Below are 23,970 nucleotides of genomic sequence, written 5' to 3'. Positions count from 1 at the left end.
GAGCATTCTTTGACATTGCTTTTCTTTGGGATTGGAATGAAAACTGACCTTTTCCAGTCCTGTGGCCACTGCTGAGTTTTCCAAATTTGCTGGCATATTGAGTGCAACACTTTTACAGAAACATCTGTTAGGATTTAAAATAGCTCAACTGGAATTCCATCACCTCCACTAGCTTGTTCATAGTGATGCTTCTTGAGGCCCACCTGACTTTGCATTCCTGGATGTCTGGCTCTAGGTGAGTGATCACACCATTGTGATTATCTGGTTTGTGAAGATCTTTCTTGTACAGTTCTTCTGTGTATTCTTGCCACCTCTTCTTAATATCCTCTGCTTCTGTTAGGTCCATACCATTTCTGTCCTTTACTGAGCCCATCTTTGTGTTAAATGTTCCCTTGGTATCTCTTAATTTTCTTGAAGAGATCTCTAGTCTTGCCCATTCTATTGTTGTCCTCTATTTCTTTGCACAGATCACTGAAGAAGGCTTTCTTATCTCTCCTTGCTCTTCTTTGGAACTCTACATTCAAATGGGTATATCTTTCCTTTTCTCCTTTGTTTTTCCCTTCTCTTCTTTTCACAATGATTTGTAGGCCTCCTCAGAGAGCCATTTTAGTTTTTCACATTTCTTTTTCTTGTGGATGGTCTTGATCCCTGTCTCTTGTACAATGTCATGAACCTCTGTCCATAGTTCATCAGGCACTCTATCAGATCTAGTCCCTTAAGTATTATTTCCCACTTCCACTGTATAATTGTAAGGGATTGATTTAGGTCATAGCTGAATGGTCTAGTGGTTTTCCCTACTTTCTTCAATTTAAGTCTGAATTTGTCAATAAGGAGTTCATGATCTGAGCCACAGTCAGCTCCAGTCTTGTTTTTGCTTCCCTGTCTTGTTTTTGTCTTGTTTTGCAAAGATAGAGCTTCTCCATCTTTGGCTGCAAAGAATATAATCAATCTGATTTCGGTGTTGGCCATCTGGTGATGTCCATGTGTAGAATCTTCTCTTGTGTTGTTGGAAGAGGGTGTTTGCTATGACCAGTGCATTCTCTTGGCAAAACTCTATTAGCCTTTGCCCTGCTTCATTCTGTACTCCAAGGCCAAATTTGTGTTGCTACAGGTGTTTCTTGACTTCGTACTTTTGCATTCCAGTCCCCTCTAATGAAAATGACATCTTTTTTGGGTGTGTGTTCTAAAAGGTCTTGTAGGTCTTCACAGAACCATTCAACTTCAGCTTCTTCAGCATTACTTGTCAGGGCATAGACTTGGATTACCATGATATTGAATGGTTTGCCTTGGAAACAAACAGATCATTCTGTTGTTTTTGAGATTGCATTTTGGACTCTTTTGTTGACTATGATGGCTACTCCATTTCTTCTAAGGGATTCTTGACCACAGTAGTAGATATAATAGTCATCTGAGTTAAATTCACCCATTCCAGTCCATTGTAGTTCACTGATTCCTAAGATGTTGATGTTCACTCTTGCTATCTCCTGTTTGACCAGTTCCAATTTACCTTGATTCATGCACCTAACATTCCAGGTTCCTATGCAATGTTGCTCTTGCAGCATTAGACCTAGGATTATGCCAAGCAATTTAGAGTGTCTGATATATTCTGCCTTGTATAATGCCTCTGTTACGGCTCCTCCTAGTGTTCCTCTGCCAAGGTATGAGGATGTTAAAGTACACTGGATTTTTCTCTAAAATGAATTCCAGAGGATTATTCCTTGATAGGAATATATTTTCTTCTTTTTACATAATAAACAAACTGCTTGAGAGACTTAAACAATGTGAATAATATATATATATTGAACACCATAAATTTGGTTTACTATGATTTATTTATTTACTTACTTATTTTACTATTTTGTGTAATAGTAATAGGTACCTTCAGTCATCCTGAGCTGTTCGTTGCAGCCTCAGAGCAGGTGTCAGTTTCAGCTTGCTGCTTAGCTAAAGTTTCAGAAACAATGGATGGCTGAGGGTGGATGGAGCACTGGCAGCTTTTCCTGGTAAGCTGATTTTAGAGGAAAGGGCAATCATGTGTTAGACTAAAGATCCTATCCTTGATACCAAACAAGGAGTTTAAATGAAGGCCAAAGTCTGCTAAATCCTCCTTTTGGGTGGCAAGGTCTTTTTTGAGCTATCCCATTAACTCACTTTCTGTTTTCCATCTCAAAGAAGATCCCCCTGGAGAAGGGAATGGCTACCCACTCCAGTATTCTTGCCTGGAGAATCCCATGGACAGAGAAGCCTGGCAGGCTACAGTCCATGGGGTCTCAAAGAGTCAGACATGACTTAGCAACTAAGCAACCACCAGCAACCTAAGGAGAGCTATGCTGTACTTAGTAGCTCAGTTGTGTCCAACTCTTTATGACCCCATGGACTGTAGCCTGCCAGGCTCCTCTGTCCATGGTGACTCTCCAGGCAAGAATACTGGAGTGGGTTGCCATGCTCTCCTCCAGAGTATCTTCCCAACCCAGGGATTGAACCTAGGTCTCCTGCATTGAAGGTGGATTATTTACCATCTGGGCCACCAGGGAAGCCCCAACCTAAGGAGCTAACAACCTGCAAGTGTTGGAGGGATGAAAAATGGGAAATAATATGAGGAGAGAGGAGAAATGAAAGCAGTTTATGTAAAGAGGATAGTCACTTTCCAAAGACAAATGCATTTCATTTTTAATGCCTAATTCATGCTTTCTATAATTGACCATATTCAGTCACTGCTTATGCTAGATATTAAGATACAAAAATGTCTTAAGAGGTGGATTTTCATTTTGAGAAACTTAAATATACCTTAAAATACATCCCAAGCATGACATACTAAGAACAACATAAGGTGGAATATAATTAAGGATTAAAATGAGTGGTGACAGTGACTTGTAAAAGTTCTGAGGCACTGGGGATCAGGTTGAATGGAAGAGAGCAGGTGGGCTCCATGGTGGAGATGCTATTTGAACTAAATTTCTGAAGGGAGAACAAAATTTGGGTTAGGTGGGAAGGGGGCTCTCCCACAGAATTCATTACATTCAGATATAGTCTCCCTAATAATATAGACCCCTTAAATGCCTATCATTTCTTAGCAAGAGTGGCTGAACTTTGCCCCTTTAATAATTTATAACTGAATCTGTAGTTTACTTATTTTGTGTGTGTAGTTTACTTCTACTTGACTTGAATTCAAATGTAAACAGAGAAGCTAGTTTGAACTGTTTCACATATACAATAGGGAGCAGAGAATATTAGTGAAAAGCTTTCTAAGAATTTGCTAGTGATAGCCTTATTAAACTTATATATAAGATGCATTTTGAAATTCATTATGTCCTCAAGGTTTTGTAAGATCTACTTTTATTCTCATTAATAGGGATCAGAAGCCTCATCAGGTTTAAGTGTCACTGGTAGACTTAAGACTTACACAGAGATGAAAAGCAAAAATATCAGGTGGATAGGACAAAAGGAAGCAGGTGGGGGCTCTAGGGTGACAGAGAAGGCAAGTGGCTGAATTATTCCTGTTACAGTTGTAGAGTGCCAAGAACAGTAGTTTCAAGTGCAAATTTAGCTTCTAATATTTACCTGTTTTTATATAAAGTTTAATCTGTATGTATATGCCAGTTAAACATCTGTGTATTATATAGGGATATGATACTTGAGTATATACATAGCTTTGGCAAGGGGAAAGATTCAAACACCGTAATTCTATGACTTCAGATCAGATGAAGTGTATTTTCATGTTCTTTTTCTTCCTATCAGATTGAATTTGTAACCTCATATTAAGAAAATTCAGAACTCAGTGTGAAAATGACAAGACTGTGTTTCTTCCAACTAATAAAACTGTGTTTTTTAAGATTGTAGATCATCTGATAAACAGATGATGTAAATAGCACATCCCCCCATACTCTTTTCAATGTTGCTGCTTGCCAGATGGCTGCTACTGGGAATTTCTACATTTAGACAAATCCTGCTGAGTGATTCTCTGTATTATAGTGTGGTTTTCATTATGTAGACAGTCTTATTACCACTTACTTTCATAGAATGGGAGGTAAAGAATTGGGAATAAATATGCCAAAAGTTGCCTAAAAATCATGACCCATTGAATTTTAAAAATGAGGATTTACATTTTCAAATCCCCATGTTTGTTTGTCTCATTATACTATGCAATATAATTAGTAATGTTATTTTGAAAAGGTTTATGCAGTAATTAGCCAACTGCTGAAAGGTTTGAAGTTCCTAGGATTATAGACATATGAATTCAAAGAAAGGAAATAGAGTCTATTAAAGTATTGCTGGGCTGGGTCTAAGAACTTTTATAAAATATGGTCAGATGAAAATGTGAGCAACTGGAACCCTTCTCGAACATGAGTCACTATAGATTTGAAATTCACATAACACCAATTCTTATTGGACCCCATTCAAGGTAATTTAGTTATTGAAATAATAAGAGAACGTCATTATATGTAGATTATATGTCTGAGGTATTCCTTTTGCAAGGACTCCAAGGGTGGCATTTTATAAAATTCTGGGATAGTAGGTACTATTAAAAGGAAGAATTTGTTGCCAAGTAACTAATAACCTCGTTGCAAAATGCAGTGACGTTTTCTGAATTTCCATCTGACTTGACATTTTTATCACATAAGTACACTGTTGACTGTTCCCTTTTTGAAAGTTTCCTTCCTTGGATTTCATTGTTCCCCTTCCCATTCTGATACTCCTCAGTTTGGTTTTCTTTGTTTTCCTAACTGTGGTTGTCTCCCAAAGCCTTACTTCATCTATCAGAAAATATTACAAGTATGTAGCAGAAAGAGTATTTTAAAAGATCTTTGTTCTAGTTCTGTCTTTACTACCAGTTTTATAGTGAGCTTAACTTTTGATGTTGTTTTTCTCATAATATTAGAGTAGAAAATTGAGTTAGAAGTCCTTTCTGAACATAGTGTTCTGGGTTTCTCTGTATAAATGACTCATGCATACTGAAATCACCTCTACCTGTTTTGTATTTCTAACTGCATTTAATGCAATGTATGCAAAACTAAACTTCTTTTTCTCCCAAATCATCTCCCCTTGACACCTGTTCATTTCTATCAGTGATTTCTTTAGTCTCTCAGGCTAGAATCCTTGAAATCATCTGTGACTATTTACTTTCCTTTATCTTTAATATGTAATTCTATTCTTTTAGACTCCTTGTCATTTTTTTTTGTTTCCTTTGGAATGAATTTGGGATTCACTTCTTCTCATATTTTATAGTCACAGCTTAGTCCAGGCCTAGTCCTGTTGTCACCTGCTGTCTTAATAAGTAAGTGGTTTCCCGAGGTGCAAAAGAAGGGCAAAATGTATTAGTCTTCCAGTGCTGCCATAGCAAAATGCCACAGTTGTAAACAATAGGCATTTATTTTCTCATGGTTCTGTAGGCTAGAAGTCAGTGATCAAGATGCCAGCTGATTTGGTTTCTGGTGAGGGCTCTCCTCCTGGCTTGCAGATGGCCACCTTCTCTTTGTGTCCTCACATGGCCTTTCCATGATGTGTGAGAGTAAGAAGAGCAGGTAGTCTGGTTTTTAGGAAAACAAAAATTTATTATTTTTATACTGAAATTAATTTTACTGATCAGCACCCCATCTTTATGACCTGATTGAGCCTTAATTATTCCCTAGAGTTACTGTCTTCAGATGCAACTCTACTGGGAGCTAGGGCGTCAACATGAATTTTAGGAACACAAACATTCAGTCTGTAACAGGAGGCTAGTTGGCATTCAAATGCAAATGCAGAATTGGAAACTGAGGAGAACATTGAGATGATGCATCCAATCCAAAGAATTTATACAAGAGAGACAATAACTGGGATGGGGCTGCAAGTGGAGTTTGGAAGATGGCTAGGAGTTAGGTCCTGGAGAACTTTCCTGGCATTTCAATAGGAAAGTATGGCTGTGCCTTTCACATGGAGGGAGTGAGTAAGGATGTTTGCCAAGCTAATTTGGACATGTTACATGGATTCCTCATCTACTCTCCTTCTAATTCACCCAGTTACATCCAGCCAGGCTTATCTCCCTAAAACAGCATTATTTCATCTCGTTATATCATTCAAGAACTTAAAATTTGGGGAATACCGGAAGAGGAAGATGGCGACCACCTTAGTGGCTGCTGGGGAACCAGGCCGGCACCATCCTGGGGGCCTGAGGACATTGCCTCCGACTGGGAAAACCGGGAAGTTTCCACAGGGACCACTGTCATGGCCGTGCAATTTGCTGAGGGCGTGGTTCTATGAACCGACTCCAGATCAACCACCGGGTCGTACATCACCAATCAAGTGACTGAGAAGCTGACCCCTATTTGTGACCGTGTTTTCTGACCCCTATTCATGACTATTTTCTGCTGCAGCTCAGACTCAGCAGCTGATACCCAGGCAGGAGCTGACACAGTCACTTATCAGCTTGGTTTCCACAGCACTGAGCTGAATGAGCCTCTGCTGGTACACACAGCAGCCAGCCTCTTTAAGGAAATATGTTACTGATACCAAGAAGACCTGATGGCAGAAATAATCATTGCCAGCTGGGACCCCCAAGAAGGGGGGCAGGTGTACTCAGTGCCCATGGGGAGTATGATGATACAACAGTCCTTTGCCATTGGGCGCTCTGGGAGCTCCTATATCTATGGCTATGTGGATGCTACCTACCGGGAAGGCATGACCAAGGAAGAATGCCTGCAGTTCACTGCCAATGCTCTCACTTTGGACATGGAGCAGGACAGCTCCAGTAGAGGGGTGATCCACCTGGCAGCCATTGAGAAATCAGGGATGGAGTGGCAGGTACTTCTGGGAGACCAGATTCCCAAATTCACCAATGCCACTTTACCATCTTTCTGAATCCTGAGATTCTAAGATACAATAAGACACGCCCCATACTGCTGCAAAATTCAAACAGTTTGTCAGTGAGAAAAAAAAAGAACTTAAAATTCATTCAAGAATATCTTGATTCCAGGCCTTCTGTTGGGTGCTATGAAGGGCAAAAAGGTGAATCAGATCATGCTTTGTGCTTTCAAGGGTCACATAGTCTAATAAAAATATAAAAAAGTATCCAAGATAGAAAGTCACACTCCATAAAAATGGTGCAGTTCAGTTCAGTTGCTCAATCATGTCCGACCCTTTGTGACCCCATGGACTGCAGCACGCCAGGCCTCCCTGTCCATCACCAACTCCCAGAGTTTACTCAAACTCATGTCCATTGAGTCGGTGATGCCATCCAACCATCTCATCCTTTGTCGCCCCCTTCTACTCCCATCTTAAAACTTTCCCAGCATCAGGGTCTTTTCAAATGAGTCAACTCTTCACATCAGATGGCCAAAGTATTGGAGTTTCAGCTTCAGTATCAGTCCTTCCAATGAACACTCAGGACCGATCTCCTTTAGGATAGACTGGTTGGATCTCCTTGCTGTCTAAGGGACTCTGAAGAGTCTTCTCCAACACCACAGTTCAAAAGGATCAATTCTTCAGCACAGCTTTCTATATAATCCAGCTCTCACATCCATACATGACTACTGGAAAAACCATAACTAGACAGACCTTTGTTGGTAAAGTAATGTCTCTGCTCTTTAATATGCTGTCTAGGTTGGTCATAACATTTCTTTCGAGGAGCAAGCATCTTTTAATTTCATGGCTGCAGTCACCATCTGTAGTGATTTTGGAGCCCCCCAAAATAAAGTCTGTCACTGTTTCCACTGTTTCCCCATCTATTTGCTATGAAGTGATGGGACCAGATGCCATGATCTTAGTTTTCTGAATGTTGAGCTTTAAGCCAACATTTTCACTCTCCTCTTTCACTTTCATCAAGAGGTGCTTTAGTTCTTCTTTGCTCTCTGCCATATGAATGGTGTCATCTGCGTATCTGATGGTATTGATATTTCTCCCGGCAATCTTGATTCCAGCTTGTGCTCCATCCAGCCCAGCGTTTCTCACGATTCACTCTGCACAGAAGTTAAATAAGCAGGGTGACAATATACAGTCTTGATGTACTCCTTTCCCGACTTGGAACCAGCCTGCTATTCTATGTCCAGTTCTACATACAGATTTCTCAAGAGGCAGGTCAGGTGGTCTGGTATTCCCATCTCTTTCAGAATTTTCCACAGTTTATTGTGATCCACACAGTCAAAGGCTTTGGCATAGTCAATGAAGCAGAAGTAGATGTTTTTTTCTGGAACTCTTCTTGCTTTTTTGATGATCCAATGGATGTTGGCAATTTGATCTCTGGTTCCTCTGCCTTTTCTAAATCCAGCTTGAACATCTGGAAGTTCATGGTTCATGTACTGTTGAAGCCTGGCTTGGAGAATTTTGAACATTACTAGCATGTGAGATGAATGCAATTGTGCAGTAGTTTGAACATTCTTTGGCATTGCCTTTCTTTGGGATTGGAATGAAAACTGACCTTTTCCAGTCCTGTGGCCACTGCTGAGTTTTTCAAATTTGCTGGCATATTGAGTGCAGCACTTTCACAGCATCATCTTTTAGGATTTTAAATAGCTCAACTGGAATTCCATCACCTCCACTAGCTTTGTTCATAGTGATGCTTCCTAAGGCCCACTTGACTTCACATTCCAGGATGTCTGGCTCTAGGTGAGTGATCACACCATCGTGATTATCTGGGTCGTGAAGATCTTTTTTGTACAGTTATTCTGTGTATTCTTGCCACCTCTTCTTAATATCTTCTGCTTCTGTTAGGTCCATACCATTTCTGTCCTTTATTGAGCCCATCTTTGCATGAAATGTTTGCTTGGTGTCTCTTAATTTTCTTAAAGAGATCTCTAGGCTTTCCCATTCTGTTGTTTTCCTCTATTTCTTTGCATGGATCACTGAGGATGGCTTTCTTATCTCTCCTTGCTATTCTTTGGAACTCTGCATTCAAATGGGTATATTTTTCCCTTTCTCCTTTGCTTTTTGCTTCTCTTCTTTTCACAGCGAAAGCCTCCTCAAAGAGCCATTTTGCTTTTTTGCATTTCTTTTCCTTGTGGATGGTCTTGATCCCTGTCTCCTGTACAGTGTCACAAACCTCCGTCCATAGTTCATCAGTCACTATGTCTATCAGATCTAGTCCCTTAAATCTATTTCTGACTTCCATTGTATAATTGTAAGGAATTTTGATTTAGGTCATACCTGAATGGTCTAGTGGTTTTCCCTACTTTCTTCAATTTAAGTCTGAATTTGGCAATTTAAGGAGTTCATGATCTGAGCCATAGTCAGCTCCTGGTCTTGTTTTTGCTGACTGTATAGAGCTTCTCCATCTTTGGCTGCAAAGAATATAATCAATCTGATTTTGGTGTTGGCCATCTGGTGATGTCCACATGTAGAGTCTTCTCTTGTGTTGTTGGAAGAGGGTATTTGCTATGACCAGTGCATTCTCTTGGCCAGACTCTTACTAGCCTTTGCCCTGCTTCATTCTGTACTCCAAGGGCAAATTTGCCTGTTACTCCAGGTTTCTCTTAACTTCTTACTTTTGCATTCCAGTCCCCTATAATGAAAATGACATCTTTTTTGGGGGTGTTAATTCTAAAAGGTCTTCTAGGTCTTCATATAATCATTCAGCTTCTTCAGCATTACTGGTCCAGTCATAGACTTGGATTACTGTGATATTGAATGGTTTGCTCTTGGAAGCGAACAGAGATCATTCTGTCATTTTTGAGATTGCATCCAAGTACTGCGTTTTGGACTCTTTTGTTGACTATGATGGGCTACTCCATTTCTTCTAAGGGATTCTTGCCCACAGTAGTAGATATAATGGTCATCTGAGTTAAATTCGCCCATTCCAGTCCATTTTAGTTCGCTGATTCCTAAAATGTCGATGTTCACTCTTGCCATCTCCTGTTTGACCACTTCCAATTTGCCTTGATCCATGGACCTAACATTCTAGGTTCCTATGCAATATTGCTCTTTACAGCATTGGACCTTGCTTCCGTCACCAGTCATATCCACAACTGGGTGTTGTTTTTGCTTTGGCTCCATCTCTTCATTCTTTCTGGAATTATTTCTCCACTGATCTCTAGTAGCATATTGGGCACCTACCGACCTGGGGAATTCATCTTTCAGTGTCCTATCTTTTTGTCTTTTCATACTGTTCATGGGGTTCTCAAGGCAAGAATACTGAAGTGGTTTGCCATTCCCTTCTCCAGTGGACCACATTTTGTCAGAACTCTCCACCATGACCTGTCTGTCTTGGGTGGCCCTACACAGCATGGCTCATAGTTTCATTGAGTTAGACAAGGCTGTGGTCCATGTGATCAGATTGGTTAGTTTTCTGTGATTGTGGTTTTCATTCTGTCTGCCCTCTGATGGAGAAGGATAAGAGGCTTATGGAAGCTTCTGATGGAGAGACTGACTGAGGGGGAAACTGGGTCTTGTTCTGATGGGCGGGACCATGTTCAGTAAATCTTTAATACAGTTCTGTTGATGAGTGGGGCTGTGTTCCCTCCCTGTTATTTGACCTGAGGCCAAACTATGGTGGAGGTAATGAAGATAATGGTGACCTCCTTCAAAAGGTCCCATGCACACACTGCTGCACTCAGTGCCCCCAACCCTGCAGCAGGCCACTGCCAACCCACGCCTCCGCCGGAGACTCCTGGACACTCACAGGCAAGTCTGGGTCAGTCTCTTGTGGGGTCACTGCTCCTTTCTCCTAGGTCCTGGTGTGCACAAGGTTCTGTTTGTGCCCTCCAAGAGTCTGTTTCCCCAGTCCTGTGTAAGTTCTGGTGGTTCTGTGGTGGGGTTAATGGCGACCTCCTCCAAGAGGGCTTATGCCATACCCAGGTCTACTGCACCCAGAGCCCCTGCCCTGCAGCAGTCCACTGCTGACCCGTACCTCCTCAGGAGACACTCAACACAGTTCTGTCTCGTTCTCTTTGGGGTCTCTGGGTCCCAATTTCACCCCTCCTTCCGTCTTACTGGGGCTTCTCTGCCCTAGGACATGGGATGTCTTCTCACAGTAAAGGGTTATGTTACCTAATAGCCTTTTCCTTATAACCCACCATTGTTATTTAGTATTTTATCACTGTTGAGAAATAAAGTTTCACTTTGAACTTTTAATATTACAGCAAATGGGCTTGGTTTTTACGAAGAAGATTCAACAGAGCTTTAAAGCGTTTGAAGAAACACAGAAAGAAACCAAAGAGGGATACTGAAGTGTTGGAGACAGCAGTGGATGAGGAAGGATACGGTGATGTAAATGACCAGGAGACTACAGGTAATGACAAGGATTTAAGGCTGAAGTATTTGATATTTGATTTTTGTTATCCTCATCTTGGTTCAGTTGATGCTTATTTTTTATCCTGCAAATGTTTGGACCACAGGAGTATCAGTTTCTGAAATAATATCACTATTACCATTTGTATGGGAAGAAGGTGGACAAGAAATGTGCTAGGTTGTTTGGGTACCATATTATTTGGTATATGTAGTTCGGCCCTTCAGGGAAACAAATAAATAAAATCTGCTTGCCCTAATTCTGAAGCTCCATAATAGACACCCTTGCTAAGTAATAGTGGCCATGGTCCTCCATGTTGTGTTGACTGCATGACATATGCAGGGAAAAAGAGCATAGCCTCAGGAATCTGACAAATTTTGGATCAAATCCTAGATCCTAGCTAATCCTAGTTTCAGCTTCCTGCTCCCCAAAGGTACACAATGTAGTATTAGAAAAGGCTCAGAGAGGGGATCCCAGAATCATACACCAGGGACTACCTGGGCCTCAGTTCATTTGTGCAGGCTTACAGATCCCACCCCCCCCCCCCCCCCCGAGCCTTGGCCTGGATTCCCTCCTTCCAAAGTAATTGTGAAGGATCAAGTAAGAAAAAGTGGTTTGTGGGAAAAGGAGTGTTCTTCAAGGAGTAGAGGACTGGACTGAAAGTCAGGACTTCCTCCAAGAGTGCTTATGCCATACCCAGGTCTACTGCACCCAGAGCCCCTATCCCTGCAGCAGTCCACTGCTGACCCTTACCTCCTCAGTAGACACTCAACACAGTTAACTAGTGTTTCCATGGGCAAGTAACCGTTCAGGTACTTGATACCATTAGCTGAGATATTTGTGTGTATATGTGTGTGTGTAGCTGAAGCAATATAACATATGTGAAAATGCTTTGAAAATTGCAGTGCATTACTCAAATGTAAGGTGTTAATTTCTAGCCTCAGTTATGGAGAAGGGGAAGAGTGGAATACTAGACCATTAAACTGAGTGTCAGGATATTCTGGCTTTAGTCCCAGCTTTCCTGTTATTTACAGTGGGAGCTTGGGTAAGTCCTTTAACCTTTGCTCAGTTGATTAAACTGCAGAATAGAGATTTGGACTACATCAATAAGAAAAGTGACTTACATCAGAAAAAAACAAAATAAAATCCTTATACAAGGTATTATATGTGTATATGTAATTGATATATTATTTCTATAAGATAATACTTAAGTATATACAATAATAATAATATATGTATATTACTACACATACCTATATATTACTTTGTATAACTTTAATGCAGTACACGCATGCATATATATATGCATATACATACGACATTATAAGTAGACTAACAAAACTTGATTTCTGTGGGCAGTTCTCCAGGGCATGGGATTTAACTTTGTTATTCAGAAATTGTCATTGTAATGGTATTTGTTGTAGTATATCAATATTTTGTCTGTATGCCTCACTGTAATAAGATGATATATTGGCAAACTGAAAATAAGCTAATTGTAGCATTCAGTATATAGTTTGAGAACTTTGTTTCAGTCAGTTCCTTCTATAACAAAGTACGATGTATGTATACTAGTTTGAAGTTGTTTTAACTCTGCTTTACTTTTCTCCTGTAGCGTTATTTTACCATTGAGAAGAACACGTACCTTTCAGAGCAGAGGAGGCTGTCCCAGTCATCTAACCTGGTGGAACATTTCAGAAGGATAAAAACTTTTGTTGTGTTTATTTTCAGATAAAAAATAAAGTTGTCTGCATCAAACTGTAATCTGAATTCTTATTAAAAGTAGCTTCTATAGAATTTAAAAAACCATATGAAAAGTACTGCTTGCATTTCAGGTCCTGGACAGTGATGGATTTTTGCAACCTTGAGTTTTGTTATCAGCATATATACTTCTGTTGGTGTCAAATAAGGCAGAGATATCATGTTGTTATTCACCTTCAAGCAAAGTGATGGAAAAAAACGGTGATCAAATTTCACTGTATATGACACCTTGTTTTGAGGAAAAGAGGTGAAAGTATTTTATATTAGTGTTCTTTGTAGTTTATAATTTATAACATTTTTTCCACCCTGAAAGTAAGACACACTCATTACAGAGAACTTGGTAAAAAGGTTATGTAGAAGAAAGAGGGAAAAAGCAACCATAATCCACCACCCAGAGCTGAACACTGTTACTATATATTTTTTTTACTTTAAAAAAATAACAGTTATGTCCTGTGACATACATAAAATTGAATTTTTAAGAAATTGATACTTTTTTATGATTTACTTTCCTCTTTGAAATGTCTAGGGCTCAAGTTTACCTGGGCTTGTTGCTCATTCATTCAACAAACATTGCTTTAGTCCCTGTTAGGGTATATACTTTGGACATAGTCGTGAGCAAGATAGACTTATTAGCCTTTCCTTCATGGAGCTCACCATCCAGCTGGGGAGGAAGTCATGTAAAGAAGTAATGACAGGGCTATGATTAGAGGAGTACCAAGTTCTATGGGAGCAGTTGGCAGGGGAACTAGCCCAGAATTTAGAAAGAGATATAAAATGAAAGATAAGAGGGCTGAACAGGGTTTGCCATGCAGTCACTGTAGTGGCAGGAATGTTTCAGATATGAAGGCCAAATTTCATGGAGTATTTGAAGCATTGCAAACAGTTTAGAGTGGCAGCGACTTTGACTTAGATATTAAATCAGAAGAACTTATAACCCACATTAAAGGGTTGGGTTTTATCCTGTGGACCGAAGGGAAATAATGATGGATTTCAAGCAAAAGAATGGTATGGTTAGATCTAATCCTTAGAAGTCAGTCTGACTATTGTGTGGATAATTGGGAGTGAACAACATTGGGGTCAAGGGAACCAGTTATGAGGCTGTTGTATTAATGTGGATGAGAAAATGTGTCCTGGGCTGGGGTAGTGGCACTTGTGGATAGAGGTAGATTTGAGAGTTGTTGAGTGTGTAGCATCAGTAGGACTTGGTGATTAATGTATGTGTGGCAAGAGTTAGCATGCTGAAAGGAGAATATGAATTGCAGGTTTCTGAATGATGGGCCAACTGGAGAGATAGTGGTGCTGAGCTGGACCAATGAGAAGGGCAGGTTTGGCAGGGGAAGATGGGTCATTTTTGGATGAACTCTTTTTTAAAAAATTATTTATTTTAATTGGAGGCTAATTTACAATATTGTGGTGGTTTTTGCCATACATTGACATGAATCAACCACGGGTGTGTCTATGGGTCATCCAAGTAGATATGACTAGTAGGCAGTTAGATATATCGTTCTGGAGCACAGGAGAAAGGTCTGGCTGCATATAAAAGTTGAGAGTCATCAATATATAGATGATAATTGAAATCACAATGAACGATTGATTCTAAACAGAAGGAATAAGGGGAAAAGTGGGGACTAGAATAGAATCCAGAGGAACACCTCAAGCATGCCAAGCATTTTTTAAAAATTAGTTTATTATTTTAATTGGAGGATAATTACTCTACAATATTGTGACAGTTTTTGCCATACATCAACATGAATCGGCCATAGGTATACATGTGTCCTCCCCCCCATCCTGAACCCCTCTCCCACCGCCCCCCCACCCTATCCCTCTGGGATGTCTCAGAGCACCAGCTTTGGGTTCCCTGCTTCATGCATTGAACTTGCACTGGTCATCTGTTTTACATATGGTAATGTATATGTTTCAATGCTACTCTCTCAAATCATCCCACCCTTGCCTTCTCCCACTGAGTCCAAAAGTCTGTTCTTTACATCTGTGTCTCCTTTGCTGCCCTGCATGTAGGATCATCATTACTATCTTTCTAAATTCCATATATATATATGTGTGTGTGTGTATATATGTATATATGTGTGTATGTGTATGCATTAATACACAGTATTTGTGGAGAAGAAAATAGCAACCTACTCTAATATTCATGTCTGGAGAATTCCATGGACAGAGGATCTTGGTGAGCTACAGTCCATGGGCTCTCAGAGTCAGACACAACAGAAGTGACTTAGCACACATGTATACAGTATTTGTCTTTCTCTTTCTGACTGACTTCACTCTGTATAATAGGCTCTAGGTTCATCCACCTCATTAGAACTGACTCAAATGCATTCCTTTTTATAGCTGAGTAATATTCCATTGTGTATATGTACTACAACTTCCTTATCCATTCATCTGCCAATGGACATCTAGGTTGCCTCCATGTCCTAGCTATTGTAAATAGTGCTGCAGTGAACATTGGGTACATGTGTCTCTTTCAATTCTGGTTTCCTTTGGATTTATAGGATGGTCAGAAGTAGGGTGGCTGTCAGTGGAAACTGAAGAGGAGGAGGATAAGTAGGAGAGAACAACATAATGAAACTCAGCAGGATGGCATGTTTCAAGGAAGAAGTACTCAAGAGTTTCAAAGTTCAAATTCATTTCCACTGGATTTGATAACATGGAAGTCGTTGGTGACTTTGGCAATAGCAGTTTCAGGGAAGAGGTAGGAGCAGAAACTAGATGACTTTGAGTTGCAGAGTAACTGGAAAGTGAGAATATGAAAGAGTGTAGACTATTTGTTGAAAAACTTTCTGAAAGGAATCAGAGAAATAACGGTGCAGTGATCTATTGATAACAGAATGGGGTAGAATAATTTTTTTCAAGATAGAAGAGTAGATGGAACATTGAATATAAAGTCTGGGGATATAGGGACTTTTCCATGTACCCTTCTGATCCGTGGGGACTATACCCTGCTGTTTTCTCCTTAGCATCTATCATCTGTGAATATATTATGTAATAATTTTTGTGCTTATTGCCTATTATTTGCCTTCTTGTGCCAGAATATAAGTTCTTTGAGGGCAGGGGTTTTTATGTATTTTGTTCAGTGATATTTCCCAAGTGCCTCAAACAGTATCTGGCACATAGTAAGTGCTCAACAAATAAAATACCTATTGAATGATTAGATTAGGAAAAAAGATGTTTTGCTGTGTTCTTCATTTTTTCTATGATGATCAGGTACTTCTATTTTTTTTTTCCATTTATTTTTATTAGTTGGAGGCTAATTACTTTACATCATTACAGTAGTTTTTGTCATACATTGAAATGAATTAGCCATGGATTTACATGTATTCCCCATCCGGTCCCCCCTCCCACCTCCCTCTCCACCTGATCCCTCTGGGTCTTCCAGTGCACCAGGCCCGAGCACTTGTCTCATGCACCCAACCTGGGCTGGTGATCTGTTTCACCCTAGATAATATACATGTTTCGATGCTGTTCTCTTGAAACATCCCACCCTCGCCTTCTCCCAGAGTCCACAAGTCTGTTCTATACATCTGAGTCTCTTTTTCTGTTTTGCATATAGGGTTATCGTTACCATCTTTACTTCTAAATGAACTGAAATCTTAGGGAAGAAAAACAGTTCAGTAAAATGTTGTTTTTAAAGCTGTTGCCCAAGAATCTAATACTGCTTCTCTAAATTTTAAGAACGGGGCTGGTGCACTGGGATGACCCAGAGGGATGGGATAGGGAGGGAGGTGGGAAGGGGGTTCAGGATGGGGAACACATGTAAATCCATGGCTGATTCATGTCAATGTATGGCAAAAAACCACTACAATATTGTAAAGTAATTAGCCTCCAACTAATAAGTAAAAAAAAAAACAACTGCATTCAGGGAAAACTAAATGAAGAACAACAACCAAAATTTTCTCTTGGTAGAAATAAGTAATAAGACAACTCCATAAGGAAGTGAATACTTTAGAGTACAAAATTGAGATTTTAGCAAAAGCTGCTGCAGTCTATGCAGAATATAAGCATAGTCTGAAACAAATAGTACTCTGAAAGCAATAGAGAGGAACATCTGCAACTCTTCTCTGTTTAACAGATTAGAAGCTGAGTTGCAGGGTCCACTGACAGAGATTACCATGAAGTGGGTAACATGAGAGGAAAGAATGTGAGCATAGAGTGGCAGCCAAATAAATACTGGACCCAAGATGAAAAGTTGAAACAATTGAAAGTTGCTGTTAGCAAAGATTAAAAGCCAAAGGGACCCTCACAAGAGTGGGAAGGAAATAAGGTGGTCAGAGTGCTGGCTCCCAATCACAGTGCCAATAACAACAGTAGTAGTCAGTAGTACTAAAGTCGTGTTTGACACAGATGATAAGCCCAATGAGACAGATGAGTAGATCATACACATGTCACTAGCATCCAAACCTTAACAGTCACAGAGTCATTTCCCTTAAGTCATTACCATATCTGTTCCAAATGGAAAGATACTAGTGAAGTGATAAGTATTATGATGCAGAGCCTGAACTTAAACTGATCATGGTGACTGCTTTAAAATTAGAAGTGATAGACATTCTCCCAAACTCCATGGGCATTGAGACTTTAACTTCAAAATCACCAGTCAAAAGATCTCATATCTGGATCACTGGCCAACCAAATGTTGGTAAAGAATCTGGATAGAGGGACTTCCCTGGTGGTTCAGTGGTTAAGACTCTGCTGCTAATGCAGGGGGCACAGGTTCGATCCCTGGTCAGGGAACTAGGATCCTGCTTGCTGTGTAGTGCAGCTATAAAAAAAAAAAAAAAGAATCTGGATAGATGTAAGGTTAGGTCACTTGGAAAATGAGGACAAAATCTTTCTTGAATGTCACTGTCACAGATAATTGAAGCTCTCCATAAAAGAAGGGCTTCTCTTTATTGTCATAAAGGCCTATTTTATTTGCTATGGCATTTTGTGAGTATTTTTTTGGTCTATTTATGGCCTAAGTGATGCACAACTTGCCCTTAGGAGGACTGGGAAGCTGATGTACTTGCTATGGAATTGCTAGGCTGAATTCAGAGCCTTAAACCCAGCTGAAACATGTGGACCATCCAAGTTACTTACTGCCTTCCCTAGACCTCAGAGACTTGCTAAGAAAACATATCTGTACGTGGGTTATCGCTTTAGGGTAGAAGACAGAGCAAAGGGAGGTGAGACTCAAATGGGAAGGTATCCAGGAATAGTAGGACTGGCTATAGAATGTGTGGGGCTTAGTACAAAATGAAAATACAGGGCTCCATATTCAAAATTACTAAGAATTTTAAGATGATGACAACAGGACATTAAACCAAGTACAGGGCTGTTCAAGGAGCTGGGCCTTATGTGACTGCACATGTTGCATATCCATGCACACCTTGGGGAACAGTTGTGATATGGCAAACCAAGTTGTATATGGATTCCTCTACCACCTTCACACCTGTCAGTGCTATAAAAGTGATAGGGAGGTTAATGGAACTCAACATCAAACTTAACTAAAAATCTGTTAAAGGCCCCCAGGCAGAGTCAGTATATGAAGGGAAATGTGGGAGATGGCTATCTATAGATGCCAGAATGGTTAGGCTAAAGGCTTCTAGTTGCACTTTCTATTTTTCCTTCATTGCCACCCCCAGATCTGACCCCAATTTCCAATAATGTATTAAGTAGGCTTTGTTCCAGAAGTGCAAGTATGTTTCAGTGCAGAGGAATAGAATCATATTAATGGGCTGAAGGATAAAAATGATAAGATTTTCTGAAAACATGTGAAGAAAACCAGTTGAGAAATATCAACACTCATTTGTGATTTTAAAAAATCTTAGCAAGCTAGGAATAGCAGGGAGCTCCTCTAACCTTATAAAAGTAAACTGAACATATTTAATGGAGAGATTCTAGAAGCAGTCCCATTGAGGTCAAGAACAAGGCTGTGCACTGTTTATTATAGCCAGGACATGGAAGCAACCTAGATGCCCATCAGCAGACGAATGGATAAGGAAGCTGTGGTGCATATACACTATGGAATATTACTCAGCCATTAAAAAATTCATTTGAATCAGTTCTAATGAGATGGATGAAACTGGAGCCCATTATACAGAGTGAAGTAAGCCAGAAAGATAAAGACCAATACACTAACTATAACAATATAGTTATATAACAATACAACAACTATAACAATAACTAGCACTTATATATGGAATTTAGAAAGATGGTAATGATAACCCTATATGCAAAACAGAAAAAGAGACACGGATGTACAGAATAGACTTTTGGACTCTGGGAGAAGGCGAGGGTGGGATGTTTCGAGAGAACAGCATCGAAACATGTATATTATCTAGGGTGAAACATTACCAGCCCAGGTTGGATGCATGAGACAAGTGCTCGGGCCTGGTGCACTGGGAAGACCCAGTGGAATCGGGTAGAGAGGGAGGTGGGAGGGGGATCGGGATGGGGAATACACGTAAATCCATGGCTGATTCATGTCAATGTATGACAAAAACCACTACAATATTGTAAAGTAATTAGCCTCCAACTAACAAAAATAAATGGAAAAAAAAAAGAACAAGGCTGTGAAGCCCTGTATCACAGCTGCTATTTAACATAATACTAGAGAGTCTAGTCAAAGAGTCAAATAATAGAAACAGATGACTTGTAATGGCTAAAAGACAACCACTGTTATTTGCATACAAATGTCATTCATAGACAATCTAAGAAAATCTACTAATTGTTGGGACTAATGAGTGTTGGATCTAGCCCCTAGGGTCATTATCAGTCCTGATATGCCTACAGATATCCATTATTTGTCAGCTTCTTACTGCTCTGGGCAAGTATGGCCACTGTGCAGGTTGCCCAGGACTGACGGTTTTCCCTGGATGCAGGATTTTCCATGCTAAAAACGAAACAGTCACCCTAGTTCTGACTCGGATTTCTTTCTTCTCTCATAACCTCTGGAAATTTCCTTTCAAGCTAGGCTATATATTTAAATTTGTTTTTTTTTTATTACAGTTATCCAGCATTTCTAGGTATTTTTAGCATAAGGTATAGATCTACATCAGCTCAATCTTTACTTTTGCCAGAATTTCCCTTATTAAGCCTTTAAGAATAAGGAAGCATTTAACGACATGAGCAAATGTTCATGTGTCGAGTGAAAAAAAGGAGACTACACAACTCTATTTTTATTGTAAAGATATGTCAGGTATTCACATCTTTGAAAATTTTTGAGATAGCTAGCAGAACTTCAGATAGAATTGACTTCAGTCTCTTTCAGAGAGATGACTATGGATGAATGGAAAAGAAATCTTACAGGATGAGCAGCTGGAAAGGGGGAGGATAGGAGAGAAAAATGGTGAAGATTGCGAGAGGTAACCAAGGGGGAATGCTTTCATTACAGTGAGACAGCTTGTATTTTAAACACTTACAACCTGTAGCTCTTTCTGTCACATTGTCTGACTACTTTCATCTTGGATAAAGTGATCAAATATTATTCATCAGAGCCCTGGATCCAGATTACATTGTCTTAGTGAGCATGCAGCTAGGTCATTGGATCAGGCATTTTAAACAATCAGTTACTAAGGGACTTTTAAAAAAATCTGTGCATTAACCAGGGCAGGAATAAAATAAGTTAACTAAAATACATTTGAATGTTAATTAGCCCTAGAAAGACTCTGATATGGTCCAGGGTTTTTTTTTAATGCTAATTAAGCAATCCAGTACCTGTAAACCCAGGCTCAAAACAGAGCTTTGATGAGTTGTTAGCGATTTCTTAGTCATGATAATGATGGAAGTCTATTATTAGAAATTTTAGGTATAAGTGCATCAAAATAGGGAAATCCTGCCAGAGGAAGTATATTCCTTAAATAGTTATATAAAATAGGTTTTGTAGGGAGGAGGAGGATGGGTGTAACTATTGATATAAAGAAGGAACACTAGGAAGATAATTTGTGATGATGGAATAGTTCTATATCCAGATTGCAGCAATGGTAATGAACCTACACATGTGATAAAATGGCATTGCATTACACACACACACACTGTACCAATGTCAATTTCCTGGGTTTGCTTTTATTGAAGTATATTTGATTTATATATTATTTTAGTTTCAGATAATTGTACTGTAGCTATGTGAGATGTAACCAGTGGGGGAAACTGGATGAAGGGTTTGTGGGATCCCCTTTGTTCTCTTTGCAACTTCCAAGGAATTAAAAATTATTTCAAAATAAACTTTTTTTTAAATAGAGAAACAAGAACAGCAAAAAATAGGTCGTGTAGGCTAGCATCTCCCAGGAAAAGCCAGCAGGATCCCCAAATATCCTGCCTATTTTGTCTTAGTTGAGTACCAAGGCTGGCAGAAGAGGTTTGGGCTGACTGACACTTGTGTGCCTTGCCAAATTATGCCTTAGATGACAGAAAGATAAATACAGACTTAAGAGCCTTATTCATTTTCACTTTTTCCCCCTTTTTTTTCCATTTATTTTTATTAGTTGGAGGCTAATTACTTTATAATATTGTAGTGGTTTTTGCCATACATTGACATGAATCAGCCATGGATTTACATGTATTCCCCATCCTGATCCCCCCTCCCACCTCCCTCTCCACCCGATCCCTCTGGGTCTTCCCAGTGCACCAGCCCCGAGCACTTGTCTCATGCATCCAACCTGGGCTGATGATCTGTTTCACCCTTGATAATAATCCCACTTCTGTGCATACACACCGAGGAAACCAGATGTGAAAGAAACACATGCACCCCAATGTTCATTGCAGCACTGTTTATAATAGCCAGGACATGGAAGCAACCTAGATGCCCATCAGCAGACGAATGGATAAGGAAGCTGTGGTACATATACACCATGGAATATTACTCAACCATTAAAAAGAATTCATTTGAATCAGTTCTAATGAGATGGATGAAACTGGAGCTCATTTTCACTTTTATATAGGCCACAGTGTCTTGCTGCAGTTAGAGAAATGGCCTTCTAAAACATTATTCTACAACTGTTTTATTTAGATATATCTGTCAAATGACCAGTTCATTTACTGGAGGATGAAGAAAATCACCTAATGAATCAAGATGTCAAGTCCTTCACTTAATATAGACAGACATGGGATACACGTTTGTGATAAAATAGCTCACAGAACAGCTTTTAGGCAATTTGACTAATAATTTTTTAAAGTAGAGAATCATACTTGAGCATTAATGTAATTAGTATATTAGGAAATTGACCTTAACTGTTAAAGCTAAGTTTAAATATAATAACATCGAGCACTAGAAAAGACCAAAAATTATCTCATCCAATTACCTCATTTTATATATAGCAGAAGTTTACATCTGAGTAAAAGCTATAGCTGAGTAAAAGCTAAGATTCTGATATATCTGGGCATCCATTTTCATAGGTTTGTCACCTAGGGTATGGGGCCTAGTTTGGTTTGTGTCTAGCTCTTGGGGAACTTTGGCTTATGTTTGACTCTTGGAGGTAGAATTTTGGTGATGAATGGGTGACCAGAATGCCTGTTTCTCTAACTGGCCCCATAGACGAGGCTGGAGTCTTAAGGAGAGAAGAGCATTTTTTATTTCACCTTAGAACATGGCATTAAAGTGCAGTGAGGACTGAAGGGAAGCTGCAGGTTGAGAGCACTGGAAAACAGCATCCTGAGCATAGAAGTTTCTCAAGGATAAGAGCAGCGGTGGCAGTGACTTTTCTCTGGAAGAACTGGAGCAGATTTGTTTGTTCACTCAGTATGTTTATTGGGGCTTCCCTGGTGCTCAGTGGTAAAGAATCCACCTGCCAGTGCAGGAGACAGAATTCGATCCTGGTTCTGGGAGGATCCTGCATGCCGCGGAGCAACTAACCCTGTGTACCACAGCTACTGAGCCCTTGTGCCCTAGAGCCTGGGAACTGCAGCTACGGAAGCCCGTGTGCCCTAGAGCCTGGGAACTGCAGCTACTGAAGCCCGTGTGCCCTAGAGCCTGGGAACTGCAGCTACTGAAGCCCGTGTGCTCTAGAGCCTGGGAACTGCAGCTACTGAAGCCCGTGTGCCCTAGAGCCTGTGCTCTGCAACAAGAGAAGCCATCAATATGAGAAGTCTGTGCACCACAATTAAGAGAGTAGCCTGCCACTTGCTATAACTAGAGAAGGCCCACGCAGCAACAAAGACCCAGCATATTTTTACATTTACATTTAAAGTTGCTCAGTCATGTCCGACTACGACCTCATGGACTATATATACTGTACATGGAATTCTCCAGGCCAGAATACTGGAGTGGGTAGCTGTTTCCTTCTCCAGCAGCAGCAAAGACCCAGCACAGCCAAAAATAAATAAAAATTTTAAAATAAATTACAGAAGAGTTAATATATATGTTTACTGAGTCCCTACTATATTCCAGGCAATGTTCTGGGTGCTTGGACTACATCATGGGAGACAGTAAAGAACCCTGCCATCAAGAAGTTTACATTCTAGTGAGGAGCTGGGTAAGACAGAGAAGAAACAATAGGCATAATAAGTAAATCATGTGGTATGTTAGAATGTCATAAACACTGTGGAAAAATAGCAGGAGACGAGCTCAGAGTGGCATTGAGGGGAGGCACAGGTTGCACTACTGAATAGTCAAGGTAGAAGATTTGAGGAAAATTTTGAAGGATGTAAAGGAGTCAGCTGAGCTAATATCCAAGAGAAGTACATCCCACCAGAGGAGACAGTCTGAGCAAAGGCCCCAGTGCAGGAATGTGCCTGGCTTGTTTGCAGAGGAGCTAAGAGGTCTGTGTAACTGATTTGGAGAGCAAGGGGAGGGGATAAGGTAAAGAAATGAGAGTAGTGGTCAGGGCCAGAAGACAGAAGGGGCCTGGTAGGCTGTGGTGAGGACTTGGGCTCTCATTCTGGGTGAGATGGGAGCTGGTACAGGGTTTTGAGCAGAGCAGAGATGGGACCTGACTTGTGTTTTAGTAGAATCACTTAGGTTATTGTGTTGATAATAGACTGTAGGATGGCAAGAGGAGAAGCAGAGACACCAGTTATGAACCTGTTGCAGC

The 23,970-nt window shown here is 40.1% G+C and overlaps 1 protein-coding gene and 1 pseudogene across 1 annotated transcript in view; both read left to right on the top strand.

The window, feature by feature from the left end:
* FMR1NB (FMR1 neighbor) overlaps positions 1-12,955 on the top strand; it is a 74,620-nt gene extending 61,665 nt beyond the window's left edge. Inside the window, exons 5-6 of the mRNA XM_020893683.2 lie at positions 11,049-11,197; positions 12,807-12,955. Of these exons, the coding sequence (XP_020749342.2) occupies positions 11,049-11,197; positions 12,807-12,823 (166 nt within the window). The 3' untranslated portion in view covers positions 12,824-12,955. The remainder of the gene's footprint in view (positions 1-11,048; positions 11,198-12,806) is intronic.
* LOC139033461 (proteasome subunit beta type-6 pseudogene) lies at positions 6,095-6,837 on the top strand (annotated as a pseudogene).
* Positions 12,956-23,970: the final 11,015 nt, after the last annotated feature.

Source organism: Odocoileus virginianus, unplaced genomic scaffold (assembly GCF_023699985.2).
Source record: "Odocoileus virginianus isolate 20LAN1187 ecotype Illinois unplaced genomic scaffold, Ovbor_1.2 Unplaced_Scaffold_7, whole genome shotgun sequence".
NCBI lineage: Eukaryota > Metazoa > Chordata > Mammalia > Artiodactyla > Cervidae > Odocoileus > Odocoileus virginianus.
This window is presented reverse-complemented; position numbering and strand designations above follow the sequence as displayed.